This window comes from Mandrillus leucophaeus, unplaced genomic scaffold (genome assembly GCF_000951045.1).
Source record: "Mandrillus leucophaeus isolate KB7577 unplaced genomic scaffold, Mleu.le_1.0 Scaffold409, whole genome shotgun sequence".
Classification (NCBI taxonomy): Eukaryota; Metazoa; Chordata; class Mammalia; order Primates; family Cercopithecidae; genus Mandrillus; species Mandrillus leucophaeus.
In genome coordinates, this window is record NW_012104354.1 from 1184430 (window position 1) to 1194244 (window position 9815).

At 37.8% G+C, this 9815-nt stretch overlaps 1 protein-coding gene across 2 annotated transcripts in view; it reads right to left on the reverse strand.

The window, feature by feature from the left end:
- Positions 1-7751, reverse strand: part of CENPE (centromere protein E, 312kDa) — a 93079-nt gene extending 85328 nt beyond the window's left edge. The window contains exons 1-8 of one of the 2 annotated variants that reach the window (XM_011992291.1): positions 7606-7751; positions 6094-6185; positions 5500-5589; positions 5257-5375; positions 4230-4349; positions 3720-3801; positions 3496-3563; positions 3348-3413 (exon numbers count right to left, since the gene is read on the reverse strand). In XM_011992291.1, the coding sequence (XP_011847681.1) occupies positions 3348-3413; positions 3496-3563; positions 3720-3801; positions 4230-4349; positions 5257-5375; positions 5500-5589; positions 6094-6185; positions 7606-7661 (693 nt within the window). In that variant the 5' untranslated portion in view covers positions 7662-7751. The remainder of the gene's footprint in view (positions 1-3347; positions 3414-3495; positions 3564-3719; positions 3802-4229; positions 4350-5256; positions 5376-5499; positions 5590-6093; positions 6186-7605) is intronic. The other variant, XM_011992290.1, reaches the window with a different exon arrangement.
- Between the last annotated feature and the right edge of the window lie 2064 nt (positions 7752-9815).

Here is a 9815-nt window from a genome sequence, read left to right on the forward strand (position 1 = left end):
ACTATGGCAAATATAATTCTTTATAAGCTGGCACTTGCATTGCTCCAACTTTGTATCTATCTATCCCTTACTCTTATCTCTAGTTGAACTACTCACTATTCCCCAAACACCCCATGTACTTCTACACCTTCAAGCACAAGCTTTTTGCTATTTCCTTTATTCAGTTAGTTCTAATGTTCTAGTCTGTCCTTATTCTTTATTTAAGAACCAGGTACAAAGATTATCTCCTTGATGTAGCTTTGCCTACTTTATCCTTCCTCCCTGCCAGATCTCAGATGAACTGCTCCTTGAACTGCATAACCAGAACTCTTTATAAACATGACTTATAGACACAAGTTACAGTTATAACACTTATTTTGTTGGGCTAGTCATGTATGCTAGCTGTACTATGCTGTAGCAATACCATGACTTTACTGTGGCATCTTTAAGAGCTGGACCTCTCTTTCATTTCACAAATATTATTGAAAAGAAGTGGCTACTTATCATGCTCCCGGAAGTGCATCAGGTGCTAGGGCTACAAATAAATAAGATCTCTGCTCTCATGGAGCTTACATTCTACATAGAGGAGGAGGCTGGTGAGAAGAGATAAAAAGACAAATAAGAAACATGTTGTGGGGATTGGACAGCAGTGTAAGGCTTGTCGTTAAGCTAAGATCTGAATGACCAGAGAAGAAGAAGCTGGTCCCAAAAAGATCAAGGGAAACAGTAGTCTAGACAAAAAGAAGAGTCAAAACATTTAAGTCACAAAACAGAATGTGCTCAGTGTGTTCAAAAAAATAGAAAAGGCAGTGTGGAACAGTTGGTGAAGTGAAGACAGGAAAAGATAGAATAAGAGAAGCAGACAGGGGCCAGATTATGCAGGACTTTTTAAAGTAAGATAAAAAACTCCGAAATGTTTAAATTCAATGAGAAGCCATTGCAGGGCTTTATGCAAGGGAGTAATAGAACCCTGCATAAAGCCCAGCAATGGCTTCCACAATGGATCCACTACGACTATTGGGTGGAGGATGGATTGGGAAGGGGCAAGAGCAGCCGCAGGCAGCCCCATCAGGCAGCTGGGGCAGGAATCTGGGTGAGAGATAATACCAGCTTGGGTTAGGGAGGCGGCAGAGGAAACTGCTTGTAAGAGAAGCAGTGGAGGGATGTCTTGTTTATTTATTTTTTTAGTCTCAGAGCCCAACACCATGCTCAGAACACAATAACGACTTAGTAAATATTGTGAGTGATATGAAAGAAAGTCAAACCTTTGTTATTTCTCTCTGTGGAGATTTTTGAGACTAGGCAGGTAAATATGTATTACCAGTTGAGTCTGATTTTTCTTGCATAGTGTCCACTACAGATGACACAGATACATAATAAAAGGGCAAAGTGGTAATGAAGGCAGCATGAGTGAAGGTTAAAGATGAGAACAAGCATTCATATTCAAAGATACTCAGAGGCCCAACCTATGAGGGAGGAGTTCATTGAAGCAGAAGGAAATAAAGTTAGATTGGTTAAGAGTGTCCAAATCTTGCCCCGGGAAGTGACATACAAAAGCAGTGGTTAGTATATTAGAAATCCTTATTATGACTTCAAGAAACAAAAACAAGAATCATGGAGACAAGGTTCCAGGAGACTGACGTAATTCAAGAGAGATGAGAAAGTAAATGAGTGTAGCACCCACAGGAATGTTCAAAGGTGGGATCAATAAGAAATGGGACAAGTGGACAAAGAGAAAGGCAGAAAAAGATGAGTCAAAATTGACTTGGGTGTCCACCTTAGGCAGCTAGGATAATGCTGCTTTTACTGGAAATAAGGAATATTCACTATGGTAGGAAGAAAATAGTTTCGTTTTAGACATATTAAAGTTTGAGATATTGATGGGACACAATTATAACTATCTTTAGGAAGACATGAATTAGAATTCAGAGACTATACATAAAATATTTGGCAGTTATCAACATGGAAATGATCACAGAATGTTTGAGAGCAAGAATTAAGTAAGAAAGGCCACAGGATACCTCCAAGTTTTTTTTTTTGTTTTTTGTTTTTTTTTAAACTTTTTAAATTTTTTAAATTTTTTTAGGAGGGCAGAGAAAAAGAAGCCAGGGTAGAAAACAGAGGAGTACAGCTAAGAGAAACTGGATATTATCATCCCATCAAGGCCAGGAGATAATCAGAAAAGAGCCACCTCTAAAGAGCCAGAGATGACTCCTTAGAGATTTCTTTCCAAGAAGATTCTTAGTGTAAGTGGGTAGGCTGGAGGGTTGGAACAGATAGAACACCGATGACAAAGCATCAAGTAACATGAGGAAAATCATCAAGGAGATCACTGAATATGCCAAGAGTATTAAAGCTAAACTATAAAAGTTAAAATTATATGAAATATCACAGTCTTGGATGAGAAAACAAAAGAGGTTAGGTTTTGGTTTTTCATTGTTAAATTAAAACAAGATTAAAGTCTACTAAAAATAAGTTATACAATTTTATAGCAAAATAGCTAAGGTGAAATTAGGATTGAATATTAAGTAATTAATAATCTAACTTTATAAAATCTGAAAACGAATAAACATATCATAGATTGCTTTTTTCCCTGAAGTTTTCTACTCAAATAATCTTAAATCATATCCCACATCAAGCTAAAGAATTTAGGCCCTAAAGGTGCAGAATAAAGCAATATGGTAAAGGGTAGAAAAGGAGCAAGAAAGAGACAGCAATAATTTAGTGTGGCAAGAAGGAAGTGAAGGTTTACTTATGTGCTATATAAGAATGTTTGCATAATGCTTACATTTACTTATTCAACAAATCTATATTAGACATAAAATAGGTACAATGTGTTGGGGCTACAAGGATGAATGCAGTATCACTCCTCAATGGATTTACAGTCTAAAATACTATGTTTATAATACAAAATGTATTTTCTTATTGTACTTAAGTAAAACCTAAAATAATGTGATTACTTTTTAACCATCCAACCTAGATTTTTGTTGATCACCTAAATTACATTGGCTGAGATTTTTAAAAAAGACCCTCAAATTCTAAGATGACTTAAATTGTTAAATGTGTATAGAAAAAAATTCTACTTCATTAATGGTTAGAAAAAACATCAATCCCTATAACCTTATAGCCCTGATATTTAAATTTTAGGAGATGGCAACTATGACATAACAGGAAGAAAGATCCTCTGAATTTTTCCTACAACATTTTAGCTAGGAATTTGATGATACTGACAAGACTAAGCAGACAAGTTGTAGACTTCCTCCCACATTTAGTTCAGTTAACAGTTCTTATTAAACCAAACATCCAGCAGCTAAATTAAATTTTGTTTTGGCTCATACAGTACATTATTATGGTTCATTAATACTCACCAAATGGGATACCTTAACAGATCCTTCACAATTAGAAGGTTCACCCTTCTCTCTACTTTCCAAAATCTAGATAGAAAAAGCGAGCTGTAGAAAAATTAGTGCATTCTTACTTGGAAGATCTAATAGATAGACAGAGAGAATTACCTACCATCCTAAAGATGGTATGAGAACGACTGCTTCTTTGATTCATTTTTGTTTCTCCATAATGCCTGTTCTCTGTAAAAATGAGTTATATTTCAGCTGCATATATATTAAAATCCACAGAAACACAATAATTTTTAACTTAAAGAAGTGTGATTTGAAGCCTAAACGTGCTTGATTGAAAAGATAGTTTTTACAAGTGTTTTAAAGAAATACAGCATAAAGTCTTACTTTCTCCCTTTGTAATCCATTTCAAAGCCATTTCTGATGTATATACAACTTCTTCTGTGAGATCAGCAACATACACATTCCTCTGAAACAAGTTTAATTACAGAAAGATTAGAGAAATAGAAGTCACAAGTTTGCTTTTCAAAACAAGGTGCAAACTATTATAGAATTCATTTGTGAAAGTTAAAAGTGGCAAATGGAACCATAATTCTGTAGAAATGTAACAAGTAATTCTATGAATACCCACAATTTATTTCATATACCAAAGCACACAAATTCTAACCTGATACTTCCATCTTGCTATTTTTATACTTAAACCAAAATATTAGAGCTGTCAGTATTTGAAAACTATTCATGTTGTTTAACAGATGAATATAAATACTTCAAAAAACCCCTCACATACTATAGAAATAGGAGACACTTTAAAAACTATAGAAATTACAGGTAAACGTTCAAGAACAATAAACCCAATAAGTAAGTCAATTTTAAAGCTCCCTTAAGTCTGCTACTCACATTGACATCTTCTCGAATAATTAGAGGTTTCATTTTTTGAGTGCCACAGAGTAAATCTGTAATGGTTTCATTGTATATTTCCATGTAAGATACACGTAAGAGAAATTCCCTATCAGGAAACTAGAAGAAAAAAATTATATAAAAACACCAGGAAGCATCCAATTGTGAAAACCTAATACTAAATGCTCATGTGCTTAAAGAGGTAAAATGTCTGTAAAACAAACTAAGAAAACCCTTGGTTCTAATGTTGACAAAATAATAAACACAAAAATATAAAAGCATCGCTACAGAAATAATGAAAAGTGAAGTACCATAAAGCTGGGAGAACACCAACTCTAGGCTCAAACTCTAGGCTCAAAATAAAACCCTATCAAAAGATGTTCTTATTTTTTTTTTTCATTTTTGATATAAACATTTAATAAAATAGGGATGGGTAGATTTTTCTCTAATAAGATGGAGTACATCTGTCTTAGCAAAAATGTCAATATCATGTTTAATGAGAAGACACCAGAAGTATCCCCACTAAAGTTTCCCCACTGAAATCAGGAGCAAGACAAGAATATCTGCTATCACACTACAATATGTTCTTATTTTAATAAAAATGCTAATTTAAAACCATCTCTTAACTAACTAGGTTGCCTATTCTGGCTTTCTGCTTCCCTTCTTTTTTTTTTTTTTTTTTTTTATCTACATCTACTTTCTACTGTTCCTTTATAATCACTGATAGTTAAATGGTTAGGTGGAGCTAACCATGATAAAATTTTCTTGTTCCTTAATGCCTACTTTTTGTTCAGAGTATTATTGTTGCAGAATTCAAGGGAAAGAATAAAAGAAATTTAAGTTTTACAAAGTAAATTGTGGAGATAAAAGTGAATCTATGCTATGTCTTTCTTCTTTCACCATGGATAATCAAACAATAACTGTAAATCTACTTCCTTTCATCTTTATAAGAGAAATACACTAAGACTCGTACCCAGTTTTTACTAGTTTTACCTGTACGTACTAGAAATCCAGTTAAGTTACTTACCTTCTTAATTTTTTGGAAAATGTCATGAATTGCCCTGGGTGTAACTCCCAAATGATCTTCTGAACCCATCATGGTATATGTTTTTCCTGAAGCGGTCTGTCCATAGGCAAATATAGTACCTGCAAAAAACAAAACACACATATGCAAAGATTAAAAACAAACCTATAATGGGTAAAACTATGCATGCTTGTTGCACAGACGCCCAAGACTAAAATGTTTCTGCAACATTGAGTGAATACAAACCATTGTAGCCTTGTATGGCAGAATCGATGATTGGTGCTGCTATTTCTTCATACACATTTTTGGTAGTTTCATTACCATGAAAGACACGATCTAAACAACAACAGCAACAACAACAACACAGAAGTTAAACCAAATGAATCAACTGCATTTTCATTGCAAATCAGTAATTATTCCTAAAAGTAAAACTGTCAGAATGTAGGATGGTCAAGTATTTAAGACAGTATTTTCTTCAACTTTTTGGTTCTCTGAAAATACCCTTCCCTAAGGTGAAATGAGTTCATTTACACACACAAAAAATACACTACAAATCAATTTTTCTATGTTCTTTCCAGAGTCAGTAAGGCATAGTGTTTGCACATGGGGGTCTGGAATCTACCTAGATGAAAATTAGGTAACTGTGATTACAACTATTTTAAATACCAGTTGGTTACCTTACTTAAACACATGATGTATAAACAATTTTGTTTCCAGTGAAGCAGTTTGTAGAAGGCTTAATCTAATCTTTAGTGACAACTCTAATATTATTGATTAACCTTTTGTAGTTTTAATAGCAAAAGGATAATACAGTAACTTTTTATGCTATTATAAGCTTACCAAAATTGAAGGATTTACTTCCATCAACTTGATAAATGGTATCATTGTCAGTTTTCCAGTAAACTTGGGCAGTTTCTCCAAGTGATTCTTCTCTAAAAGAATAAAAACACTGCATTTTAACCAGTCATAAAAGTCATGTCATAGGAGGGATAATTTAAAAGATTTCACTTTCTAAAGGATATTTTGAAAGATAATAATATAAGAGAATGACAGAAAGTCCATCTTTGAGGATTCAAGTCTTAAATGGAGCTTCAGTGACCTCCTGCCCCCTCAAAAGTGTTTTCTTGTGAAGGCTTTCATTCTCACCCTCTCCCCCAGTACTGGTAAATGAAGGGATGGTTCAAAATGCAACTCTGATTGTGTCTGTCTTGCTTACAATTCTTAAAACCTTTTAGAAACTTATGAAATCCTCAGCATGGTACGAGTCCTAGATCACGTCTTTTCTCTCTTCCATTTTCCTCTGAATTCCTAGATACATCTTAAGCTCTACCTGAAGGTCTTCCCCAAATGACAGATGTAACCTCTCTGTGCCTGGAGTACTCTGACTTTCCTTTTCATTAAGTAACATAGCCATTATTTCACTCTTGAAAAGTGTCAAGACTTTCCTGACACCAGTTCACCCCACGGAAGCTGTCTTCTCTCTGATGGGCTAACGACTCCTCTAGCAAACATTCTCCACCCGCCCATCATTAACACTTGTCACAAAGTATCTTAATGGTTTCTTTATGCAGCGGTTCAAGGCATTAGATAACAAGCTCCTCAAAAATAGGAAATTCCTGATCTTGGTATTTACATTTATTAAACCCCGTGTTCAATAAAAATTTCACACTCACACAAAGTGTTAGCATTTTGGGTCGAAGGCCAGAAGCCAGCGAAGCAAACTGACTTCATTTATTCCTCTTCCTGCTTTTTCTCCATAGCATTTATTAAGTACATATCACCACATAACATCTTACATTTTCAACTTTACTTTCTGTCTCGCCCCATTAGAATGGAAGAGCCACTGGGCAATGACAGGAGTGTCTGTGTAGTACAAAGGTACTAAAAAAATTGATAAATACTTGTGGAATGAATGAAGTCTTGAGTGACGACTGAACTCAATGTGACAAGACAGACTAGCTCTTGTCTTCAGGGGGTCTGAAGACAGCAGTTACGTGCAAAATGACTAACTGTGATGAGAGCTAGGAAGGCACGGTCCCATACGACTTCTCTAGGGCGGGGAATGGGGCAGGGAGGAGCAGACGCGGCAAGGCAGAGCAGCACAGAAGGGAAGGTCTGTAATGTCAGCGAGACTGAGTTAAATTTAAGTGAATCTCTCAGCTGGAAAGTATCTTCTAGATCTCTGATCCTCCCCCGTCACTTTACAGACCCTGAAACGGTGGCCAGCGGCCGAGTTACTAGACAGCAGAGCCGGGAAGCAGCTGCTCCTGGAAACGCCGCAGGCCTGGCTCCTCCGGCTCAGGGCGGCGCCGCAGACCCAGCGGGCACCGGGCCGTGGTGTTGGTCCCCTACCTGCTGTTCAGCGGCCGCACTCGCACGCAGACGGCCACAGCTCCTTCCTCCGCCATCGTGTTAGGCTGAACAGGTCCCAGGAAAATGGCCAGGACCCTCCGCGGCCGACGCTTCAGGGCGCACGGGCCGCCCCGCCTTTAAATTTAAAATTTCCCAAACGCTGCATCTGATTGAGCCGTGGCCTCGTGACGTCATGGGCCATTCCACCTGCGGGGCAGCGCGGGGGACGCAAGGCGGGCGGCGGGACTACAGCTAAACACGAGAGGGGATTTAAAGGGCCTGGCGGAGAGTCGCAGAAGAGGGTCACAGGGAGGGGCGCCCGGGAGTCGGCGGAGAGCGGTGGTCCTGGAATACCAGAATACTATAATCTGCCAAAAGCCAGCAAACATCATACTCCACCCCATCCTTAAAGAGTTTGGAACCCGTAGACGAAACCAGGTAGAGTTACATGTATTTTTCATTACCCAAACAGAATTGCTGTCCTTTAAAGAAACTGCACCAACAGTTTAAAATAAACTTCAAACAGCAAGAGTTGAAACTCACTGTGCAGTCCAGAAACGTGACAAGCCTGTTGTGCGCCTTAGAAAATCTGAGTTTAGGCTTTTTTCTTGTTTCTTTCTCTCTTTCTGTAACTCGTTTCCATTAGCTGTGGCTTCCTAAGAGGTTGAATTAGGGAAAATAATTACTGAGGACTGAAAAACTGAATGGATTGATACTTTTTTTTGGAGACTGAGTCTCGCTCTGTCACCGCAGGCTGGAGTGCAGTGGTGCCATCTCGGCTCACTGCAACCTCCACCTCCTGCTTTCAAGCGATTCTCCTGCCTCAGCCTCCGGAGTAGCTGGGATTACTGGCACTTGCCACCACGCCCAGCTAATTTTTGTATTTTTAGTAGAGAGGGGGCTTCGCCATGTTGGCCAAGCTGGTCTCAAACTCCTGACCTCAGGTGATCCACCCACCTCAGTCTCCCAAAGTGCTGGGATAGGCGTGAGCCACCCCTCCTGGCCTGGGTTGTTAACTTTTATTAACTGAGAGGGAAATCTATTCTAAATACAGTATTTTTTTCCCAAAAAATAGTGCTTGTCTTCCTTTTGTCTCTCTCTCTCTTTTTTTAATAGACATGAGTTCTTGCTCTGTCACCTAGGCTAGAGTGCAGTGGCCTGAACACAGCTCACTGAAGGCTCAATTCCTGGCCTCAGCTCAAGAGGGGTTCCCGCCTCAACCTCCTGAGTAGCTTGGATTACAGGCACATCACTAGCCCAGATGATTTTTAATTTTTTTGTGGAGATGGGGTAGGGTGGGGATTAGGGTAGGGAGTGGGGTCTCACAGTGTTGCCCAGGCGTTTCTTGAACTTCTAGGCTCAAACGATCCTCCTGCCTCGGCCTCCCAAAGTGCTGGGATTACAAGCATGAGCCACTGTGCCTGGCCTAGCTCTTTATGTGTACTTTAGAAACTTATCCAAGATGTTTCATTTATTAAGAGAAATTCAAGGTGCACAGTTATGTACACAGAATATGTCTGGATATACATACATAATTTCTGGAAAGATACACAGAATATGCCTAATTTCCTTGCAGAGTGAGGACTGAGTTAGATGGTAGACTGAGTTAGATGAAAGTAGTTTCTTTCAATTTAAAGAAACTAGTTAATAGATAAGAACAGTAAAGAAAACTGAGTCAATTCATTCAATATTTGTTTAAATATTGGTTATTTAAATGTTGGTTAACTAGCTGTGAGGTAGTATAAACAACTCTTTTTTATTGCTAGACTGTAAAGATACTTGGCTATATCTAGTAAGAAAATACAGAGTTAAGAAAGGTATATTTTAACTGTAGTTTTTATTTTTAATGGTGGGCAAATATGCCACATAGCTGAAGGCAAGGAACCTATGAAGAAGGAGAAGGGAAATGTGATTAATCAAAATTTCTAATGAGACAAGAGGAGATTGGTTTGCGAGTAAAGAGAAGGCATCAGCCTTTCATAGTTGTGCTTATGATAGTTGCTATGACTGTCTTTTTGTTGTCATCATCACAGCAGGTGACATTTATTGAATATTTACTATATGCCAGGCTTTCTATTATATACTCTATATCCAATTTTTCATCTGACTTTCCAAATTGTTCATCAAGAAATATTCATTGAACAACTATTATGTGCCAGATACGGTTCTAGGGTCAGGAAGCACAACAGTGAATAGAATAGACAAAGCAC